This window comes from Ctenocephalides felis, unplaced genomic scaffold (assembly GCF_003426905.1).
Source record: "Ctenocephalides felis isolate EL2017-DRISC unplaced genomic scaffold, ASM342690v1 CF-g0.4_SCAFFOLD_01170, whole genome shotgun sequence".
NCBI lineage: Eukaryota > Metazoa > Arthropoda > Insecta > Siphonaptera > Pulicidae > Ctenocephalides > Ctenocephalides felis.
Genome location: NW_020537324.1, coordinates 11,966,637 through 11,991,846, shown reverse-complemented (window position 1 = coordinate 11,991,846; position 25,210 = coordinate 11,966,637). Strand labels below are relative to the sequence as shown.

At 28.9% G+C, this 25,210-nt stretch overlaps 1 protein-coding gene across 1 annotated transcript in view; it reads right to left on the bottom strand.

The window, feature by feature from the left end:
* Positions 1–2,802: 2,802 nt before the first annotated feature.
* LOC113366802 (U7 snRNA-associated Sm-like protein LSm11) overlaps positions 2,803–25,210 on the bottom strand; it is a 27,726-nt gene continuing 5,318 nt past the window's right edge. The window contains exons 4-6 of the mRNA XM_026608456.1: positions 24,835–24,953; positions 4,412–4,556; positions 2,803–2,978 (exon numbers count right to left, since the gene is read on the bottom strand). Coding sequence (XP_026464241.1) covers positions 2,803–2,978; positions 4,412–4,556; positions 24,835–24,953 — 440 coding nt within the window. The remainder of the gene's footprint in view (positions 2,979–4,411; positions 4,557–24,834; positions 24,954–25,210) is intronic.

Below are 25,210 nucleotides of genomic sequence, written 5' to 3'. Positions count from 1 at the left end.
AGAATTGGGCCCTTAGTTATAGAAACAGAATAACTGCTGGGCGTAGATGTTTAGAAATGGCATATAATGAATCAGCTTTAAATATGACATTAGACACTCATTTTTTTTGTTAAAATTATTTCAGCTATCCTCTCTCCAACCAGTAAGAATATTTACAATATTGAATTGTATTAACTGCTCAATTTTTTATAGAAATTTTGTTAAGTAATGTTGAGGTAGAATGTTCTACTTAAAATTTTATATAACATAAAACTGTATGAAGGTCAATACATTAATTATAGAAAAAAATCTTTGCATTAAAAATAGATAAATTGGGTTTCGATCTTAATGAAATGGCATATAACGAATCCGTTTTAAATAGAACATCGGGTTGACACTCAATTTTTCTTTAGAAAATTTTTGAAGCTATCCGCTCTCCAACCAGTAAGAGTATTTACAATATTGAATTGTATTAATTGCTCAATTTTTACTGAAATTCTGTAAAGTGATGTTGAGGTAAAATATTTACTTATAATTTTATATAACATAAAACTGTATGAAGATTAATGCATCAGAAAAAAATCTTTTCATTAAAAAATAGATAAATTGGTTTTTGATCCTAATTTGCTTCTTGTATCTATTCAAGCTTGTACACACTTGATATATTAATACACTATACAGTGTACACTTTATAGTACTAAAAAAAATAATTAAATTTTATGAATATTTTATAATTAATAATTTTTTAATACCAAAAAAAAGAAAACCATCTATTTATGCTAGATCCTTCAGTTTTCGATGTTATGTTTGTTTTTAAAGTGATATACAAATAACAAATTGGTCATGATGAGTTACAAATGTTTTTAAATTAGTAAATTAGTAAAAAATAGTAACTTGATCATCATTATTACATCATTTATATTCCAATTATTTGAAGGCTAAAGTTAACGTCACTGAATTAAAATGAATCCATCAACTCAAATTGGTTCTCTTGATTGTAATAGTATAAAATTAAATGCAATGCATTTTGTATTGCATTTTAGATGGTTTATATCTAATATGTCCATCTTTAGTTTTATTTTTTATCTTCACTAACGGACTTTCTAGAGAAAATGTAATATTAACATGTACAACTATCATTAAATCTACAAAAATTATAAGAAAAGCTAATTCTATAAATGATATTTTTAAAATGAAAGTAACAAGTACAATTTGCTCAATTAATCATTCACAGTAATAAATAACAAAAATGGTGATTTGAATACGTTCTTCTTCGGTTTAATGGCTTTAATAGCAAGACTTCTATTAGTAAATTAAAGTCTTCTATAATTAATTAAAATTTATTCATTAATTGATCAAAACGAATAGAAGCATGTTAGTGTTAAATGTCAGTGTCAATGCAAATTTTAATTCTCTACAATACAGGCGTTATGCAAATTATAATTAATTACATTTACACATGATCCACATAACTTATGATTAGTCATTTTTATGCATTTGAAATAAAAGATACATTTTCTTTTGAAAGGGTAATATGTGGAAGATGCTCCAACCTTAATTATTATTTTTAGCATAATATTATTATAATTTGAATTATCTATAATTTTATTAATTATATTTTTCTTTTATTTTTTCAGTTCTCAATCATATCGCTGTGCGGCAAACAGTTGAAGCATAACATACACGTAAGTCCTATTTTTTAGTAGAATTTTTAAGATTTGTTCTAAATTTGTCTAAAATCAGTTGCATTAGAGCATTTTTACTTAGTTATTCATTACAGTATTAGTAAACTATATTTTGATTTTTTTTTTTGGAATTGTTTGAACAGCAATCAGAACTCTTATATGTTCTATAATCTTGGTTAAGACTTACTTATTTGATGAGAGGCAATCCATCGATTTACCGTTCTCTTATGTGTGGGATATTAATTTTTAAAATTTAATAAAGAATTACATTTAAGAGTTTTATTATTTATTTGAGCATTTTAGTGATTAGACTATCACTTCACTTCAAGAAATCTAATCAATTTTTAGATAAAATCTGAAATCTAGCTATAAAATTGTATAATTCATGCATATGAGTAAGTTACTTAATACAACTATACATCAACTCTAAATTCAAAAGATAAATAATATCTTTCAAATTATTCTCTCTCATAAAATATACTCTCTTAGGTAGTACGACGTGATATTTTTTCTTAAATTTCAATTTATGGGCCAAACGAAAACAAATTCTGGCAATTTTAATGAAAAAAATAAGACTAAAACCTCTTCCAAAGGATTCAAATATAAATAACCTTATAAAGCATACAGTTTGAGGTTTGTTGATCACTTTCACTACGGGGTCTCTGTCCTGAGAGAAAGTACACACACCATCGGGAAACACAGCACACGGTTCAATACAAGTGCAAAAATGCACCGTGGAAACTTGTATCGTGCAACTCGTTTGTGCATACAAATGTTTTCAAAGTCGATAATAGAAATGATCTATGATCTTTGATATTTGTAAACAATTTAAAAACAGATACTAGTAAAGACATAAAATCGATTGAGATGCACAACGAAATACAGATGGTGAGAGATCAGGCCAAGATACTGAATTAAAGTTCATAATTAAGATTGTAACCGTAGCTTAAGAAATTTTAATTATGTGGCCAAATAAAACATGATATTTAATTTTTTATTGATTTTCATCAACATTTTATTAAACAACATAAAAACAACTCAATATTATATTAATTACACAAAAAATATATACTCCTGTAATTTTAGTCTTCATAAAGTCATAATCCCAGGCTAGAAGCTGTGAAAAACCATCCTTATTTTACTTCTTAACTTTCTCTTGGAGGTTTAATATTATTAAAACAACATGTTCCCCTCTGATCATTACTTTCGGTACAAATCGTTCACAAACTTCATTTTTACCTTTGCTGCTTATTATTTTAGTTTCAGGAATTTTAACGCGAATTTTATTTGGTTTGTTGCTTGGACAACCTGCGCCTGAAAATTTGATAATAATATAAAGTAATCATCATATTTAATAATATATAATTTATTTTACAATATAAATTGTATTATTCGGACGTTCAATATTAACTGGGCGTTATTTTTTCACTTTCGTTTTGAGATGGTTTAAATAAAGATATATTATTTTTGTCCGTCTGAATTTGTTCGGAAGTATTTTCGTTTTATTATATTGGCCATGAGGTGACAATCTTCATGGCATTGAACTTTTACACGGGATGGTTACTACCCCTGGTAGAGGGGGTACCGGAGTTTGATAGGACTAATTGTTGACTTCTAAAAGTAAAGTCCGCGAAACAACATGTGTAATAAATAATTAATAAAAATCTTCTTTGATTAGAACTTAGAGACAAATCAATAGTGTAATTAAAACTGCAACAAATACATAATATGTCAACAAATAAATGTTGAATACATAGATTCATAACTACGTGGCGGTATACATTTTGGTCATTCGATGAAGAGTTTTTAAATAATAAATTCTATAACTACGTGACGGAATAGAGATATAGAATGATTTTTTATGAAAACTTGTCGCTCATTTGCACGTAATCTATTCTATAAAGACACAAGTGTTTATTATAGTTATTGAGAAAATTATTGATTAACAGCCAACTGTGGCGCGCTCGTTGAATTGCTGCAAAGTTTTGTGTCGTCAGAATCGAGGATAAATGTTCTTTTTGGGGTAAAATGTCCGGTTACAACTATTTATTTTATACCAGTACAGTTTAAAATATTTTAAAAGTTTGAAATTTGAGATTGACTTAATTTTTTTTCTCAAAAATTTTCAATATAAACAGCCAATGGTCAAAGTTCTATGCGCATGTCGAGTATATTCGTAAAATTTTGCTACTTATTAGTCCAGTCATTTAAGCTTAAATTACTGGATTTTAATAATTAAAACCTACATATAGGCTGTACCTATCATATACAAGTATTTACAGACTACAGCTGAGTATCTCGAATTCCGAGGTAAACTTACTATAATGACTGGACTATATGCTGACTACAATCTAGTTATTTGGTTAAAACATGCCATATATTTAATTTCAGACTTTTGATAATTTTTTTGTTATAATACTAATAGCAATCAAAATTTGATCAGTCCTGATGAGCTATTTGGTGATCTTATAGGCATGGCTTTAAAGATGGCAACCCAACGATTGTCCTACCTCTGTTTAATGAATTTATTATTAGAAATTCTTTGCTTTAGTATGTAGCAATGCCATTAATTAATTTTCGCTTGGAAACATATTTGTATCTATATTATAAAGCAAAAACCGATGTCACAACTGCTAGACACCAGGCTACCGGTCAGAAGTGGATATCAAACTTGGACCTCTAACTACTATTCCGTGGAGAGACCAAAATTTTATTTGAATTAAATTATGTCCTCATATATCACTTACTCATCGGGGGTGCTTTCATTTTGTTAGATTTTCGTCTAGACCAGCGTTCCGTTGCATTTGATAACGCAATGTTCCAATGTTTATCGAAGGCCTGAAGCGTCCCAGTCAAGGTGCCTCGAACCTCGTGAGCCCGACGCGTGTGAATCTGAAATATTGCGAAATATGAAATGTGTCTCACATTAAAAATCAAAGCATTCGTTTATTATTCGATTGAAAATCGATATTTTCATATTTGCCGACATTGCAACATACGTCAATGAACGCTATTGTGTATTTCGATAACTCTGTACGCTATTGCAATGCATTCAAATTGATAAAATTGGGATAGGTCAGTACAAAATGATAAAAACCGTTTCGAGAAATCTAAAGAATTCGTGATCGTCAACGTCATTAAGTTTTGGACAAAGAATGATTTTAATTATTTAGAGAAACGGTAAAGCATCATGAATTTGGATTTTCCGACTTATTTAACACTTTAATGCACTGATAAGTCGCGAAAGTACCAGAAATGATCCGTAACATTACAATGGGTAATAAATAATTATTTTAGTGTATTTAAGTGTGAAAATATTTAACAGATAAATTAATGCCTAAATGCATTAAACTTTTGGTATCAAGTCCATGTGCACTTTGATCTTTGCAATATTCTAAATAAAGCAATAAAATATTATTTAGCCAAATAAAACACATTCTTAAGATATTTTTAGAGAAATCAAAGTTATATGTTATATATTTTGTGTGTGGTGTGCGTTTGTGTTTTTTATCCCATCATTAAATATATCTATATATTCAGAGTAAATAATAAAAACATATTTAAACCACAATCTTATTATAGACTAACAGAAGGTTTATTTTTATTACAACACAAAATATTTTGTCCACCTACAAAGGACCATGATATAAGTGGATACCAATTCATACTCAATGTACGTGTTTAAAAATAGAGTTAAAATCTTGAATACAATGTTTGAAGTTCAAATTTATGATCAATTTTGATAAATTTGCTTATATAGTTTTTCTTGAGAAAAATAGCTTTATAACCTGGCTAAACCCATTCAACGATGCTTGACGAATCTACTCGTCATGGAGAGCTAGCTGAATTTTGTGTATTGACGATTGTACATCATGCGTCTAAGTCTTTGATCAGATTGCTATTTTTTAAAAGAAAAAAAAAATGCATATTCTCAAATTTCAAGATATTTAGAATTTTTGAGGCTATGTCAGTATGAAGTAAATAGTTGTAAGTGACATTTTACCTCAAAAACCATATTTTACCACCACAGTTAGTTGGTTAAAAGCTGCCAGGACTTTATGTATTCTTACTATAAATAATTATAAATGTATTATGATATTTAGAAGTACCTAGAATTTAATTTATGAAATTTTTTAACCGTTGGGTGGCTACCCAACAGCTGTCCTATCTCTATCTGATGGATTTATTATTAAAAATTTTAAACTGATGACTTTTTATTGATGCATCAATGTCGGGAAAGCAACATACTCTTGAAAACATATTGCTCCTCATATTTTGAAGTAAAAACCGATGTTACTACTGCTACTTATTTCCAAAGTTTCACAAAAATCTAACTCAAAACCTTCTGATTTATATTTTACAAATACTATTCAAACTTATATTTTTCTGGTTTATCAAAAGCCAGACGTGCTCCATAAACTATTTTCCCTAAATAGTTCACAAACCGCGCATTAATTCTAATTTTCTGCTTGCCAAGTCATAAATAACACAAGCGTCTATTTCCGTTTATTTTAAGTTTCATGTCTATTACTTCTATACCAGTTTTCCAGCAATTAAATTATTCAAATGCGAGTGACCTATGCGGTTCCAGAAGCTTTCTCTCGGCACTCATATGAGCCGGGACTGACCTATGACAACCTCAACCTGCTCTTGCGTAGACTCGCCGCCTGATCGCTCAGCCTCTGTCTGCTGATAACGGCTCATTGATAAGAGAACAAGTCTACAGTAAAAAATCATATCAATTTCAAAGAATATTGCAAATGTGGAACACTAATTGACGGACTGAAACGCGCCAGGCAGACTGATATTTTCGTTATCGCGAAATTTTATGATATCGCAATTTGTGTAAATAATGAATTCTTCGGATGTATACTCATTGTTTTAAGTATAATCTGTTAAAACAAGACGTAGGGTAATTACTTTTGGGATATCATTGCCAAGACATGCATTGACTCATTTCTTTTTTTGAAAAGTACTCTTTATTATGCTTAATCTTTGAAAAATTAAGGCAATTAAATCTAAAACGGTCCCAGCTAACTCTTTCAATATCATATGTAAACCGATAGAGAAAAATTAGCTTGTCCGACTATTGGAATCAAGTACATTCAAAAGCAGCAGTTCTTGACTCGGGTATTTTTACCCGGCCTCCTTTGCAATGAGTTAAAAAACAACTTATTTTGATAAAACGATTTCCTTCACTTTACTGATAAAAACCCCGAACAAATAAAATGCATTGCATCAATAATGTGTTATCGAATATTCTTAGGAATAGCATTTTACCAAGAAAATTTAATGTGAGAGCAAACAATTAGAAAGTAGATTTCCGCATCACGGACGGTTTTACGACACGACTATAGATTTTAATCGTTAATCATACTGCACCAATAGTAATTAACAACAAAGCAATATATCTTTGATCAATAAGATACAATTAATATTAAAAAAATATCTTTGATCAATAAGATACAATTAATATTAAAAAAAAATAGTTGAGAATCGACTTATATTGTATGAAACAGTACATTGATAGACAAAATTGAAAATATATATTAATAAAATCTTGAAGGACATAATATTAAGTAATAAAAAGGTTAAGATTTTTAATCATCTTTATTATTACAAGGGTTCTACATAAAGTTCTACGCCAATACTTCAGCTTTTAGCTAGAATTAAACTTAAAATCTGAATCATTTTCGATGTTTAAAAGTTTTTTGGAAATTATCATTATTTTAAATTTTGAAATAATTTTTTTTGCCTTTCCCAATCCTTTCTTCACACTGTCAACACAAGCAAAATATTGTTTGAATCATTCAAATCGGATACATCGTTCTCTCAAGCCATCTTTTCTCCGTATCTTCGAAACGGCTTGACCTATCCTTGCCAAAAATAATCATGATGTCTCCCCATCATTACAAATTAAATAATTTTCAATCCATTCAAATCGTATACACTGTTCTCTCACAAACCTAATTTCACTCTTTGCTTCCGAAATGGATGGACCTGTCTTTGCCAAAAACTAATCAGCACATTTCACTAGCGATAGAAGACTCGGTTAATCGGTGCTCCCGAAAACGTCGACGAAAAATTTTATCCACACATACCCATACACACACATACACTCATCCAATATCTATAAGGTATGCCAAAATGTTCAGAAACGTAAAGATATGTAAAAATTTTCATTTTCGATTGTGGGGTTTTTAGGGGGTTTGACAAAAAATCACGAAATACTACGTGGGGGAGAGAGGGGTGTAGTAACATATCAAATGTATTTATTTTTTACCTAAAAAACCCAAACATTTTCAAAAATAATCAAAAAATTAACATTTTTTTCTATAAAATACACGCAATGTTTGGTGGAGAAGGAGGGGTGATTTTGAATATCACCACGTATCACCAAGTGGGAGGGAGCATCCAAAAATCCTTAAAAAATCGATCACGTGATTAATGGACGCCCCCTTACCCTATGGAAAGTTAATAAATAAAAAAACGTAATTCGGCAAGGGTATAAGATATGAAGATAATATACAGTTGGTCATATTGAGAAAAAAGAGAAAGAAGAGAATCTAAATACAAACACATCTGTAAAATTGTCAATTTAAACGTTTAGAAACCACTAGCAAATGATGACATAAAATCGCAAGAATTTCTAAAACATCTTATATCAAATTCGTAGATAATTTATCGTAGATATCAATTGCGCATTTGATGTGATAGCGCAATAAATCAATGTACTTGGAGAAGTACGGAAACAATAAACTCAAGTTCATTCGCGAAGGTTTTCTGCTCTCGTGGGGTTACATGACTCACGGCATATCATCAGTGTGTTGAGCAAATAGCATAATGTTGTTTTTTCGCATAAAGTAATATGCGAGCTGTTCAAGGGTATGTTTTACAAAGCAATGGATTAACTACATAAATAGTACTACGTTGCTTTAATATGTTGCTGAACGTGTATGGAATTAATTGCTTCTAGATAGTAATTAGAGGATACACGTTTTTGTAAATCTGGCTGAAAAACAACAGTAGGTATTCGTTTTTAATTAGTAGAGCTTGTAATTGTTATTCGTCATGTTCGGTAATAATTTATATAAATGTATTTTGTTAAACAAAATACCCAAAAAATCAATATAGATGACACGATTCTGGCGTACAATAGATCAATGTTATGGCAAGGCTATGTTACGTTGCATTTTTCATATAAAGTGGTAATAAAAACTGTCAAAATTCTATGTGGTCGCTGAGCAGACAGGCAGTTTAGATAGAAAATTAAACCTAGAAAACACGCAAACGTCAAAAAAAGAATCTTTTCATAAGTGCATCTTTGTGATGTGGCGTAATAACATTCGAATGAAGTTACTTTTTATGTGTAAAACGCCTGATAATTTTTAGTACCATTTTATATGCAAAACACTACGTAAGATAGCCTTGCCATAATATTCTATTTTACGCCAGAATCGGTCCCAGAATCTCTATAATTTATCACTCTTCTTCTATTACTTTTTATTTGCCTACCTCTTTCTTGGTTAATATGGAATAATTAATTATTTTATTATTACATATACATAAAATATAATTTATCAGTTTTGTTTATATTGAGTATTAATTTCTATAAATATCTGCAACGTGCCTAATTGATAATATTTATATCCTTAAAAATCAAAATCATATTTTCAGCATTTCAGTTTCTCCACTATCTTAGCTTCTTAGCAATATAAATATAGTTTAATTCTAATATAGTCTAATTATTTTATAATGTACATAACATATGAGTTATTTAGTTCTGATCTTATTAAGACTTAGTACTTAATAATATAATAATATATTTAATTTATCAAATACTGATAAATTTTAGAACTTCTTGATTGAATTTATTAGTACAGTCTGATCAATTAAATATATATTCATATCATTATTGAAATTAATGTTTCAGTTGTTCATTCCGGTACAAATCAAAGTTTTTGAAGTTCATGTGTACATAGTTTGCAATTTTCTATATATTTTCCGATTATAATACTTACGCCTCATTAACGATATTTAATAACCATTTACATTATTCACGATGAATAATCAATTATGAATGATCATCTATGATTCTAGTTCCGCATTTTACGTATCTTTTTGTACAATCTTTATGAACCTTAAAAAATGCATCGTATAAATTATGCATTGAAGAGAATTGCAATATTGATAATTCATGGAATGATCAATGATTGATTGGACAGTGAAGACTGATCATGGACTTCATAAAGTCCTTTTTTAAGTATGGTGTGAAGCACCCTTGATAATAGAAGTGAAATAATATTATAAAAAATTTTGTTACTGTATGAGTATGTATAGTATTTAGATTATCTGAAATGCGACAAAAAACATAACTAGTACGAATATTTAAAAATTTATGAAGCCCAAAATCACAAATATGTATAATTTCAATGTTTCGTAGCTACCATAAAACTACCACTGTGCTATACCACTGTGGATCTACATCAGGGTGAAAATGGAATCGATTACTTTATCGAATATTCCAAAAACATTATAAAATGAATAAAGACGGTGTAAGTGAATTCTAAATGTGAAGGTGTCTATGTCTAATAGTGATTAACACAAACATTGCTACAATCAAAGGAAAGCGAGAATGGTGAAAGTGCTGAACTAAAGCACAGACAACAGTACCTATGTTCCTCTAGTACGAATCAAAGCTTCATAGTTATGAAGAGAATAACAATATATGACGAATAATATCATACGACGACAATGTTAACATGATACACATACAGGTTTAATTAAGATAAAATATTTGTCAGAAAGATAAAATGATTTTTATAGTCATAGTAATAATAAACTGAGATTGAATTGCGACATTAGTAGAATTTCATTCAAAACATACAACATTTATAAAGTTGTGTTCAGATGAAATATAGTAAAACGAAAAATGATACATGCAGGTTCATTATTTTTTTTGCTTCACATTTTCATGTAGCCATATTATTATTCTACGTACCTTATACCATATATTACATTTTTTCATAAAATCATAAATTAAAATATAACACTTAATTTTTTATTTATCTAATTAAGCAAACAACTCTAATGTGACATTATTATACGCAAGGCATAAGAGACCAGAACTGAATATTTAAGACAAATATTTGAATTGAAAACATTGATGGAATAGTAGTAGCCATATTATTATTCTACCTTTCCTACCTTATACCCATATATTACATTTTTCATGAATCATAAATTAAATTATAACCCTTAATATTTCTTATTAATCTACTACTGTAATGTGACATTATTATATGAAAAGCATGATTTCAAATAAGAAACTAGAACTGAAGATATGAGACAAAGATTTGAATTGAACACATTGATATAAGAGTAAAATATATCAATTTTTATAATTTTTATGTATAATTTTGTTAAATATTTTTTGAATTTGTCTTATAATTATGAAAGACTTACAATTAGATAATTTTATGAAAGTTGTTACTGACGTTCATAGTTAGTTTTGTTTTAAGCGACTTTTACAACTTTCAACTAGCGGAAGAATAAATATCTTCATAAAAGTCTAAATTTCGAACACGATTTTACTTACAGATAAACTTGTTGATTAATATTCTGCAATTTGGAGTATCAGAATTTTAAGTGAATTTTGGAAAAAAATCCTCATTCTGTATTCATCAATGAAATTAATATAACCTAAGGAATTTTAGTGTATCCAACAATAATGCTTAAATAATTTATTCCCAGCCCAGTTGAAGATGTATCTAAAATCATAATATACATTTTTTTAAAAATTCTTATGTTCAGAACCTATGACATATTAGTTCCATATCCAACTATTTCTCTTGTAAATTGGTCAAGTGCTAGATTTTGATATTGTTGTGAACTCTACATTCGAGGTAAAAATTCTCATTTTCAGTGAACTTTTACATATTTTCATATGCTGTCGATAAGTCTGTCTGTTTGTGTATGCATTTTGTTGAATAGTAGTGTCTTTTCAGTGGGTCTCTCGACTTGCTTAATGATATATTAGTTTGGTCATTCTCAATTATCAAAAATCATTGACATTTTATAGCTTTTTTCAATATTTTTTTATACGAAAAGAAGTTTCGTAGCTCAGTGTAAAACTATTTCTCAACCCTTTCCACTCGGATGCCACCGCTCCGGCGACAAAATATGTATTATTTTTGCAATTCGCGAGTGGATTAAAAAATACCATAAATTTATCGTAAAACTAGGTTTTAATTTAATTTTAACAAATGAGCCGTCATGGTGTCCTGTTTTGGCACTGGTGTTATTTAGATGGTCTGCTGGCTCGGCCGCACTCTCGCTTTTGTTGTTTGTGTCGGCGTTTAATCGCGTGGAAAGTCCGAGAGCACGCGAGGTACCGCCTAGAACGACCGCTCTATTGTAAAATATACCTATTAACGTTCTTAACTCATTGTTGTTGGTCCGAAACGAATAAATTAATTGGCCATTGCTCGTAACGAATCTGTTAAAACAGATAAACTTGTTTTGACGTTTGCTATCTTTTTTAATTGTCACAAGGATGGAGCTGATAGCATATTTTGATTAGTTACATAATTAGCGAATATGCATAATGATAATAAAATTGAATATACATAAACTATTACACGTAACTAATCTACGAAAACTACAGATTGTACAAAATAAGCTTTGCGACTTTAGACCCACTGACGAGACACTATTACTCTATAAAATGCATACTTGAACAAATTGACGTACTTGACCAAATAAAGAAGTTTACTGGAAATTTTTACCTCAAATGTAAGGATCACTCGAATTATCTAGGCTCTTGGCCGATTTGCACACCAAATAGTTTGGTATGGCCAACTGATATACCCATAGCTGTAATAAGAACCTATACACAAACAAAGAATTATATAAATTTTAATTTTTGAATTGCGATCAAGATTCTATAACATCGACGCCCTCCCTGTCTTCTGCATGCTTTTTTGCAACAACACATAAATTCTATGAAATTTGTTTGGGATATATGGAATATATCAGTTTTTTTCAATGCTCAATGCAAAAAACAAGCACATTCATTAATATTTATCACGTGGAAGTTTCGTGATCTTGAATTTGGAGTACTGGTGAAATATTCATTCAATTCACTTCAAGAACATGCATTTCACTGAATATGGTGAATTATAGTATGTGGGTGATATACGTGAGCTTTTTACATAAGGATTTTGCACTCTTACAATGTTTATAAATATTGCAATGGTTATAAATATTGCCATACATTTTATCTTAAATGAATCTGCTATTATGCAAATATATGTCTATTACATGTGACAAAAAAGGCAAATGATCAACAATTCTCCGAAAAAGATCACATTTCAGTGATTAGAAAAGTTTAAGATGATTATCTTAAAAAGAAGAATTCTATTTCTAATTCTAAGAAGTCTATCAGGAAATAGTTTGGCACGTCGTGTTTGCCGTACCCACCTATTTCTATTGTGTGCAAAGTTTCCAAATTTTGATATTGTTGTGATCTCTACATTTGAGGTAAAAATTCTCGGTGAGCTTTTTCATATTTTCATATACTGTCGATACGTCAGTCTGTTTGTGTATATATTTTGTTGAATAGTAGTGTCTTTTCCGTGGGTTTATAGATTTATTTAGTACTAGTCTCAGTGCCTTGTTTTGTATAGTCTGTAGTGCAATATTTCGTCAAGGGCAGATACAATATAAGAAAGAATAATATGAATGAAATTAAAGTCCATAACAATGATCAATATTGCAAAAAAATACAATATTCATATTTTTCATCAAACTAGTCAATTACAAACAATGCCATTTATACGAGTTCTACTCACATTTTGCTAATTTTTTTCAATGCGAACATGTTCAATAGATACGAGATAATTGTCCAGATAAGAAAAAAACAAGTTACAGCGTTTTTCCGTGTTTCGAATCGTAAAACTCGCGATAGATCTTTAGTTTTCACTTTCTCGCGCATGTTTTGCATTATTTATTGTTATTATAAAAGTCGCAATCACGAAGTCTGGTGCAATGCGGTGGATTGTTTCTGTAAAACATTTCTTTTCATCGTTTATATCTATTAAAAATGTACAATCATGGTCTGATGGATAGGAATAAATTATTTAGACGAAATTGTTGGATAACAATTTCTTTGGTTATAGTAAGTTTATTGATAAATTTCTTTTCTAAATTTACCTAAAATTGTAGAATAGTAATCGATTGCCTTAAAGTAAATGTAGCGTTCTGGATTTTACTTGTTTAAAATAGAGTTCTGATTCTCTGACTATGCACATGAAATTTAATTTTGGTGCAAAAATATACGGGCTAACGAATTTTCAGTCTAAGGAAACAGTATATCACGCATATTAAGGCATACATAAAATTTCTTCCCAAGAGCATTCAAAGCCATAAACATTTCATTAACAAAAACTTGCTTGATTTAATAACAAAATTTTAGCAAGTCCAATTACATGACCATCACGGTTTGGAAGTTATTGTTTTCCTGACCTAAATTTTCTTCTTTCCTAAAATCGTTAAATCCAGGTTGTTCAAACAAACAATTAAATAATGCATGTCCGATTTACTTGGATTGATATTGAGAAAAAATTAATATAGAGCAATTATTTATGGGCTATTTAGTAAAACTTTCCAATATAAACTATAACAATAAATCTCTTTAAACAATAATGTTTTTAATGGCTAAACTTTTATCGACTTCGTCTTCGATTTGTTTTATCAACTTCTAAGTCAGAAAAAACAGAAGCATTATCTAGAACGCACAATGATATTAATTAAATTCTAAAATATTTAATTTCTTAATACATTGTTAACTTTAAAAATCAACAATAAATAATGTTGTTGAGCCAGAGCACAATTAGATTACTGTTAAACAATATTGAATTTGTATATAATATTTTTATAATTGAAATACAATGTGCTTTTACTATTATGTACACACTATTGGTATTCTATGCGGAAGAATAAACATGAAATCAGTTCTAGACAAATAATTATCAATTTTATAAACATTATTGTCAAAAATAATTATAATATTTATGTTATAAAATCATGAGCATTATAATGTAAGGTAGTATAACACTCTGAACGTATTTTTAAGGGAAGATAAGACTATTCTGATTTTTTTTTATATTATTTCCTCAATGATTATGAGTTACTTTGATTATCATAAAGTAACAGATTAGTGATATTCTGAGAATTAAAAAATTAAGTAATATTGATATTTCCATTTTTATACGTTTTGACACTTGAGATATGCCGTCATTTAGCATTCTAAAAATTGCAAAAAAATACATGTTCTGTATGCTTATTTATCAAAAATCTGCAAATATTGTATATGAAATAGAAATTGAAAATGATTGAAAAGTTTCACTAAATAATAAAAATTATATGTTTCAATATTTTGATGAACCCAACATCAGTGGAAATTAATTGCATAATAAAATTCTAATCTTTAGACAAATTTTCACATGGGCCATTGTAGCTTTATTAGATAAATCAGTTACAAATATCAAGAAAACGTAATGCATCAAAGAAGAATTTTTTGCCAAAATTTCTGAAAAACACTATTTTTTATGTCACTCATGTGGCTGACATGGCCATATATTAAAACTTTTTTCGATGATCCGTTTCATAATTAGTCTTCTGTGTAAGCCAAGATTTTCAGGTTTTGTTCCTGATAGGCCAAACTTTCGAAACATACTACAAATGTATCCTTTGCGTCAGACATCTGTGATTGACGTAGTCTTCTACTAAATTTCTTGTGTCAGACATGACTTTTGTAGAACTTCTTAACGTCAGATTCATATGCCTGACATGGCGATTAATGTGTTTACATCGAAATACATGAATGAATAAATCAAAATGTTAATATGGTTGGGTTTGTAAGCCATCTAAAACAAGTGGCCTTCTACCAAATCTCGTATGTCACAAATATATGTCTCATAATGCTCACGTAGAACTTCTCGGCGTCAGATATATATGACTGACACCGCAATTTCCGTGTAAATAATCAAAAATGAAATATAGTTAATTAAGAAGTATCATCACAACAATTCATACGACTTTTAAGTGTAAAAAATGTATCAAACTCAAATTTCTATATTCCATTCAAATTTCATCTCCATGGTTGTAAACGCAGCATCACATCATGTGTGAGATCAAATGCCTTACGAGTGTCGATTACAACATCGTTGTGCAAGGATTTGGCCTTCATTTGACAAGGCCAATACACCAGTCGTTTTATTCCATTTAAAAACTACTACGCGAGCGGCAGTCGTATTCGCAAACTATAGGAAATGGAAATGTAAAGAATATGTTGTTTTACAGGCGTTGAGTTAATCAAAGGAGGAACTTTTAAAAATAAAATCGACTATGTAAACAGACTCTAAATGAAACAAATTTATTTTTGAATTGGAATATTTTCTTGTTCTTATGATTATGTGAACAACATTAGATCGAAAACTTGGAGTACAAGAACGTCTTGAAGGTTAAAATTGGCTAATTTAAAACTTTCTATGAATTCTTAGATGCAAAATCATTTATATTTCTTTTGAAAATTTTTCGTAATATTTGACATGAAATAATTCTTCGAATTATCTTTTAGCACGAATCATTGACAAGGTACATACATACATACAGACTTACGAAGATTTTTCAGTTTAATTTAGTTTAAAATTTAACCATTTATATTAAGTAAATTTATTTTAAGACGGCCAGAGTTTTATTCTTACTAAATACGAATATATTTATAAATTTATATTATTTTTTTTCTGTTGCTGTTCGAATATTGTTACAAAAAAAAATCAGGTTCTTGGGTTATAATTTAACCCTTGTAGCTGTGGACTGTATTAAACACCGATTTGTTTGTATATTATGTTTTTGTTGCAGTTCTAATTACAATCACTGATTTGTTACTAAGTTATAATGAAAGAAGATATATTTATTTATTATTTATTACATATGTTGTTTTGCGGACTTTACTTTTAGAAGTGAACAATTAGTCTGAATAAACTCTCTGCTACCCCCTCTACCAGGGGTAGCAACTATTCCATGTAAAAGTTCAATGCCATGAAGATTGTCACCTTCATGGCCAATATAATAAAACGAAAATACATCCGAACATAGACATTAAAACAAAATAATTTTGTGATGTTACCAGATAATAGCAAAGTTACTTCGTACTCTATCTTACAAAGATTAAAAAGCAAATTCTCAATAATTCTTCTCATTTTTTTCTATATATAAGATTTTTTTTCTTTGGTATAATTCAACTTTTTTTTCATTTATTTTAGATAAATATCTTTCAAGACGGCCAAACTTTTGTAAGATTTTTACTAACTTCGAAAATATTTATAGATATATTTTTATATTAGAGACATCAACGGAAAATAATTTTCTAGTATGCAAGATTTCACAGTTGCATTCTAATCTATCTTTAATTCTTCTAACATTAATTTTCGATTTTGATTTGATCTCACTAATTATATTTATTGTACCCGTTAATGATTTTTATCAATTTTTGACCCTTGCTTATTTTATTCGTGTAATTATTCGCATGCGTATTATATATCTTGTTTATATATTATTATGAAAATAAAATCTAAATTCGTTTTCTTATCATTTATTATACTAAAACAAGCAGGTGATGAAATGTGATATTCTGTGTCATTTTTTTTTATTTCTCAAGATGTATTTACAATCTGTTTTTATAATTCCAAAAACATTTAGTATTATAAAAACAGATTATAAAGAATTATAAAGAATAGTATGCAAAGTTGAAACCAAAATAGAGTATACTGAGTGGTATTTCTTTTATTGTATTCATTGAAAAATTATTCGTAAAGTAAGGAAATTTTTGAAAAATAACTAATAATTTAAATAAATAATGAAAATTAAAAACGAAATAATAATAGAAGTGAAATAATTTTATCATAAATTTAATTAAGAGTATGTCAATTAATACATCGATACTAATATACATATTAGTATCGATGCTTCACTTATTATATATATGATTGATTGGTATACTATTACTACAAACTTTTATTATTTCATTTAATATGGAGGCGCCATTTGATAGAAGCATTTGTATCTGAAAAAATATATGAAAAAAACATTATTACTTATTTATTTGAAAAATCTGTATCATATTTCTTTGAACATAAATAATAATGTTTTTTTGTAAATTTCATTACAAATGGTGCACTTCTTATCCACATCATGGAAGAGCTAACAAAATATGCTATATCATGAAGCAGTAGGAATATCGTTGTCCAAAAATTAATTTTGAAAGTTGTTAGCCGATTATCACATTAAAATATGCTGATGATACGAGGAAGCAATTGCGATTAGAATGATACACTATTAACCCTTTCCACTCGGATGCCGCCGCTCCAAATACATGTAAATCTCGCAATTATCGAGTGGAAAGGGTTAATTTCATTGTTTATATACATTCATAAGTCATTATTTCCTGTCCAGTCCGAGAAATACATCCCATTGCGAGTAGTATTGTAGCACTCATTACCGTATTACACACAAACAATTCGACGCGGTTTTAAAACCTCTCCATATATTTTCTCCGTGTCCGCCAATCAAGAATCCGCTCTGTAGCAGCGCGAGACGTAATCCAAACAACTCCGTAACACTACCGGGAGCATTGTATTAGAAAATCTAATTTTTTATTCAATTTATTTTACAATTCGTGAGATATCCGTTTTTTTATTATTTTGATTGTTCTTTTATTGACCAGGCTGAGCGAAAAAATGCACGCCATGTACCTGAAAATTTTACTTTACTTGTAAAGCAAGGCGTATTTTGATAAACCACGTGTGTTTTTTTGAACAAAAGGGGTTTATTTATTTTCTATTAAAAATTTTATTCAGCATTTTCTCAATTATAAGTTTTTATTGGTATCATTATTAGCATAGAGTTACAAGACGATTGATTTTTTTATTATTATTATTTCCTTAAAATAGCAATCAAGGTACATTGAGCTATTGTCACATGAAAAGAGAGAAAAAAGAATATAAGAAAAAATAATTTAGAATTCGTTCTATGAAAAGATTAGTGTATCAATTGAGGAATAATATAAAGGTGCCAATTCTCGTAATTCTATGTTACAGGTCTACATGAAAATAGAGAAAAAAGTAAGAATAGAAGAAAAAATCATTTAGAATTCACTCTATGGAAGGAAGTCTAGTGTTTCGTTTGAGAAATAATATTAAGGCGCCAATTCTGATAGTTTTATGTTACGGATCTTCGCATGAGTTGGTTGACATAGCTTTCTGGCAGTTTGTTACTACTCCCTCATACGAAGATAGACCCGTAACAAAGCTTTATCATAACATTTCTATTTTATCCGAGATTTGGCCCATAAAAGAGAAGAGTTCTTGAGTTCTTTTAAAGCACTTCCAGATCATTCATTTATATGTAATTTTTTTTTTAATTTGAAAATTTGCTTTATTTGACTTAAATACATACATTGATTTTTACATAAAGGTACAAATTGTATACACCTATTCTGGGCATATCATTATACTATCATAATATAATATTGTTTGTATATATATATATATATATATATATATGTTTCAATTAACTTATATTAATATGTAAAAATGTAAATTATTGGTTATTTTTATGATTGTGTAAATATCAAAATCTTATCGAACAGTACTTGCTTAAGTCTGTACCAGCGCCCGGATGAAATAATATGAAATATTATAAGTCTAATTTTTTTATGGCGACTACTACATTAATATAAATTTAACAATTTTCTAAAGAATTAGGTAAAAAAAACTCCTATGTGAATTAAATATATATCAGAATTGCAATTTTTATGCCAGGCAAAATCAAGTAATGATCAATTGGTATATTAATATTAGGAGAAATCGCAAGAATATGTAGAGAATTATTAATTAATTTAAAAATTAACAATTAAATCACGATATCAAATAAAATTCTTTACTACTTTGCATATACCTGATTTATCAATACATTATTCGAAAATAGACCCGTAACAAAGCATTATCATAAACATTTATATTTTATCCGAGATTTGGCCCATAAATGAAGAATTCTTGAGTTCTTTTAAAGCACTTCCAGATCATTCATTCATTTATATGTAAAAATGAAATTTATTAGTTATTTATATAATTGTGTAAATATCAAAATCTTCAAAATAGTGCTTATTAGCCGTATATCTCATAGGGTCTGTAAATAACTTTGATTGTTATATAATATGGAATGAATAAAAAAAGTGCTTATGATTACTTAATTCAGTCTATACCAGTGGCCAGATGAAAGAATATGGTATATTATATGTCTAATATTTTTATGGTGACTACTACATTTCTAGAAATTTTTAGAAATTTTACAATTTTCTAAAAAGTTAGGAAATAGACATTCTATGGGGATTAAATTTATATGCAATTAAATCTATAATGTCTAGAAAGAACTATTATTACGTAGCAGAATTGTAATTCTTATGCCAGGCAAAATCAAGCAATGATCAATTGGAGTATTAATATTAGGAAAAATTGCAGAGATATAGAGAATTATTAATTAATTTAAAAATAACAATTCAATCACAATATCAAATCAAATTTTATACTACTTCACTTTGCATATACCTGCTTTATCAATGCATTATTAATAAATTCACAACTGATTCTGAATGCTTTACCTGTTTGTACTCTTTTATGAATCACCTGAGCGATCGCGAAACCCAGAGTTCTGATGGACTAATAAAATATCGAAGAAAAAAACGCTTTTACTATTACTATACGATATTATGTAGCACATGTGTGTAAGGCAGTAGTTGGCAACTTATTCACACCTGATACACTAAAATACTATTTCGGTATATTTGGAACATACAATTTATTGGAATTTCAAATGGTGTAGGTGTAAGTCGTCATATATGGATATCATACAGTTAAAACTACAGTAGAACTCCAATTATCCAAATTAATGGGGACCGGGACCCATTCGGATAATCAAATATTCGGATAATCGGAGTTTTTTTTTAAATTGCCATTGGAGAAAAAAAAGTTACGTTTTGATATTGCACTATTTTTTTTATTGAATTAAATGAAAGAAACATGACATTTTCACATGTTTTAAATATAAATAAAATGTACTTAAACGAGTTAAAAAAAAATGTACAAGTTTAGAAATAAAAATCATTGTTTTGTAAACATCTCCGTCAAATCAAAACAAACAATGTGCCTACACTGGCTTTGCTGGTGGAAGAATATTAGCGCACTTAGACTTTTTTTGGACAATTTTTTTTCTGAAAGTGATTCGGATAATCTGCGATTCGAATAGTCGGAGTTCGGATAATTGGAGTTCGGATAATTGGAGTTCGGATAATTGGAGTTCGGATAATTGGAGTTCGGATAATTGGAGTTCGGATAATTGGAGTTCGGATAATTGGAGTTCGGATAATTGGAGTTCGGATAATTGGAGTTCGGATAATTGGAGTTCGGATAATTGGAGTTCGGATAATTGGAGTTCGGATAATTGGAGTTCGGATAATTGGAGTTCGGATAATTGGAGTTCTACTGTATTGAAGAATTTTTGTCGTTAACAATAAAAATACTATTGAATACATAGTTGGAATGTAATTTATGCGATTTCAGATGAATTATCCTGACATGAAATAATATTAGTTTCAGTTTCTTTTTATGTTATAAGTTGTGTTCTTTAGTCTTCAATAAATGGTCTATTCTGTCACCTCGTCCCTGTCGATTTATTCTTTCGGTTACCCGCCTCTGGCTTACGTATTCTGTGTATTGCGCGATGTGTAGCGGTACCCAGGCCAGTTGACCTTGCCAGAGTTCTGTGTTTGTTGAGTTAAGCAATCCTTTTACTATTAACGGTTGTCTCAGCGGGCGGCCGAGCATTGTGCCCGACCTTTACTCAAGGCCGTCATATTAATAATAAAGTATATTAATTTTAAATAAATTATGACAATCTATCGCATATTTAAATTTGGCAAGATTCTTTCAATGAGAAATAATTACTGTGATTCTAATTTTCTGAATATGGTTTTCCAGTTACTTAAAAATATTGTAATGAGCTATTCGAGAAAATTAGAACTATTATTCTTGGATTAGATTGTTCCTTCATCTGCTTCTATTATTATTATTTGAAATAGAAAACAGATCTATTTTCAGTGTTTTATGATCTGTTGTCATGTAATTTTTTCTATCTTACTTTAGTTCTGTTATTATCTTTTCACTCATAACCAGATTTTCCCAAGGCTTAGTAGTTAAGCTATGCGCTTGGAATCAGAGAAACCAGCCTCTGTCAGCTTGATGTCAAGCAGTAGTGGTTTTCACTTTGAAATGTAGATAGCAACATGCTTCCCAGTAAAAATAGAATTGATGGTAAAAAAGTAAATAATAATATAATAAAATAAATTAAACATATTAAAGCCAACCGTTGGGTTTCATTCTAAAAATAATAAAATAATAAAATAATAAATTATTAAAAATTCATCAAAATAAGGATATATGACTAGTAGAAGTTCTAGTTGCTGTTCATATATAAAAAAAATCTTTTCTCTTTGTCATCAGAAAATGTTTTCATACTTCTAATTGTGATGTTATATATTGCAGCAAAGCCCCGAAAGACTAAATTCACTTAGAAACATTTTATATGTATGTATAAAATATATCTTCAATTGAAAACAGATATCACTGCTGCTTGTTCAGGTTGTACATAAGGTTGAATTTGAACTGGAAACCTTGCGGTTGCAAGGCCGGGGCTCTTATCTCTACACTACCAACGATGCGTTATCAGATCAAATAATTTTATAAAAGTATACAGCATTTTATAAGAGTATAATTATCCTGTATTCCCGGAATTCTTTTCTTTTTCTATCTCATCTTATAATAAGCGAGTGATGGTATAAGAGAGGATTTGAGCTTTGGGTGAGATCATATTTAATTATTACAAGAGAGAGTTGGTATATACTTCGTAAATACCATAAACAAGCCCTATCACATTCCTTTACGTGTTTAATCCTTTCCACTCAATTGGATTTATATGAATTTTGCCGCCGGAGACACGGCATCCGAGTGGAAAGAGTTAAATTTGGCGCACTTTTTGTGCTTAATTTCTAGAAATGAAGTAATATGGAAAATAGTTAAGCCAGTCGTCAGGATTTTGCCGAATTGCATTTGAAACATCTTTTTTATAATGCTAATTTAGCTTATTTTAAAGCACTATTAACCAATTATATTTACAGCATGGTTTGCGTTTATATTTTTCCATTTATGCCAATTTGTCAAAGTCGAAGGGTTGTATTTTATTGCCTGCAATTCAGAACCGTGCAATTATCTGTTGTGCGCACAAACATTTTATTGGCTTATGACGTGCGTACAGGCATAAAATTATTAAGAATACTTCGATGGGGAATGCATAGTTCTTTAGGATTATGGTTTTAGAAAAGGGTTTTATTGTCATCAGTTAAATTTTACAAAAAAATTGCATGCTACTAAAAAACATTTTTTCATACCAAAAGAGATAAAATACACCGTTTACCGTGTATTTTAACCCTCAATAAAATGCAAATTTTTGAAACTTTGCAACGATAATAACTTACATTTTCCAAATCGTCTGATATTCAAAAATAATTTATTAATGTAAATAGATGAAACAATATTATTATAAGTCCCTTATTTTACGTTCTTGGAGAAGAAAATCGATATTTTAAAATATCAAATTATAATAAATGCTTGTATAAACCGCTAATTCAGTTGTTATTTTTGCATAGCAATTTATAATCCTTTCAAGGTGCGACAAATGGCATTTATGCGGCGACAAGCTTTCTGGCATTGGAACGAATATTGCATGTGATGTATAAATTATTCAAAATGCACAATAATGATAATTTACAAGACGATATTTATAATTTAATGATGAAAATATGCTCTAAAGTTCTGTAAAGAATTAACTACTCTATAAAGCTTTTGTATAAAGAAATCTGAATAGAATCAACTTTGAGAATTTAAGAAAGTTTAAGCCCTTTCTTTGTCATTTTCAGTATTAACTGTCTGTGATATGCTGATGATCTTGAATATATACTAACAAATTTATGATAAGAACTAATGAGAATAATTTGAAAATATTTTTTTTGTTAATTACTTTGCCATGAATATTTTTTCCCTCTACTGCTCATTATGATCTCATGGCTAATTATAAATTTAAAACAAGGCATGATAATGCTGTTAATATTTTTTCAGAATTAATAACCGGTTATATAAGCACTTTCGCTTCGTTCGACCGCCAAATTTTTTTTCCGTTTTTTAATAAATATGATTCGAATATTATATTTTGAATTGCTTACTTGTCTGCTGGTGAATAAATTGTTTGGAGAATAAGTCATAGAAAATATCATTGAGTGTTATTTAAAATTAAATGAAAAAATTATATTCGACTGATTCTTTTACTACTGATTGTTAGTTTGAGATGAAGCTCGAAATAAAATATGAAAAACGTGTATAAAGGTATACGCATAATAAATTATAGTAATGAGTAAGAACTACTTATAAATTGAAATGTTTTAATCGCAAAAATATGTTGGTTTAAAGCCATTAAAAATCGTATAAACAAACAAATTACCATGGATCATCAATAATGGTCAATGTCAGCGAACAACATTTACTGTTGAGTTTTATACGCCGCTTAAGGTTCCAATGAATGCTCATGAGCAACTGAATTATAAATTTTAATGATTTGATTAATAATAAAATATTATTTAGATTTCAGATATAATGTGTTTGAATTTATAAAAGAATTTTGTTTATAATTATGTTGATCGGTGAGCATCATGTGATTCAGTAAGATTAAAATGAGCCAATTCTGCCGTAACATAGGCGATAAGATAGCGTTGTTATGGCAACGCTATGTTATGCTTGTGTCTTGGTGGTAAAAACTGTAAAAATGTCTACCTAATTGCTGTACGATCAATTGAAATTTTATTGTAAATTATTTATAAATTTAATTACCATTATCGATTACTTAACTATTAATAGCTCATCTACTAAAATCGTACAATAAATTAAATTACAATGAATTATTTTATTCCGTGAAGATGATCGATAATATATAAAAGACTTACCGTTATTGTTGCACCAGGTTGTAAACATTTCCGGAGGGCATCTAAAGGTCCTGCTATTGGTTCTTTCATTTTTTTAAGCATATTAGATTTTTCCTTTCGGGGTTCAGCTCTCACCGGTTCTGGTAATAAAAAAAGTATATATAAAAATATATATAGTATCAAAATATTGCTATATTTATTTTTGCGATTATATAGATATATTTATGCTACAGAATAATTAAAGTAAAATAATAACTGCATTTATTAATTGATATGATTTTTTTTTTATTAAGATGGCAGCAGTGACTGATACTATTGCATGGTTCATGTTAATTGAGGTTTGGATGGGGTATAAGGTAAAAAAACACTTTTAGGGGTTAAAAGGTAAGATAAAGCT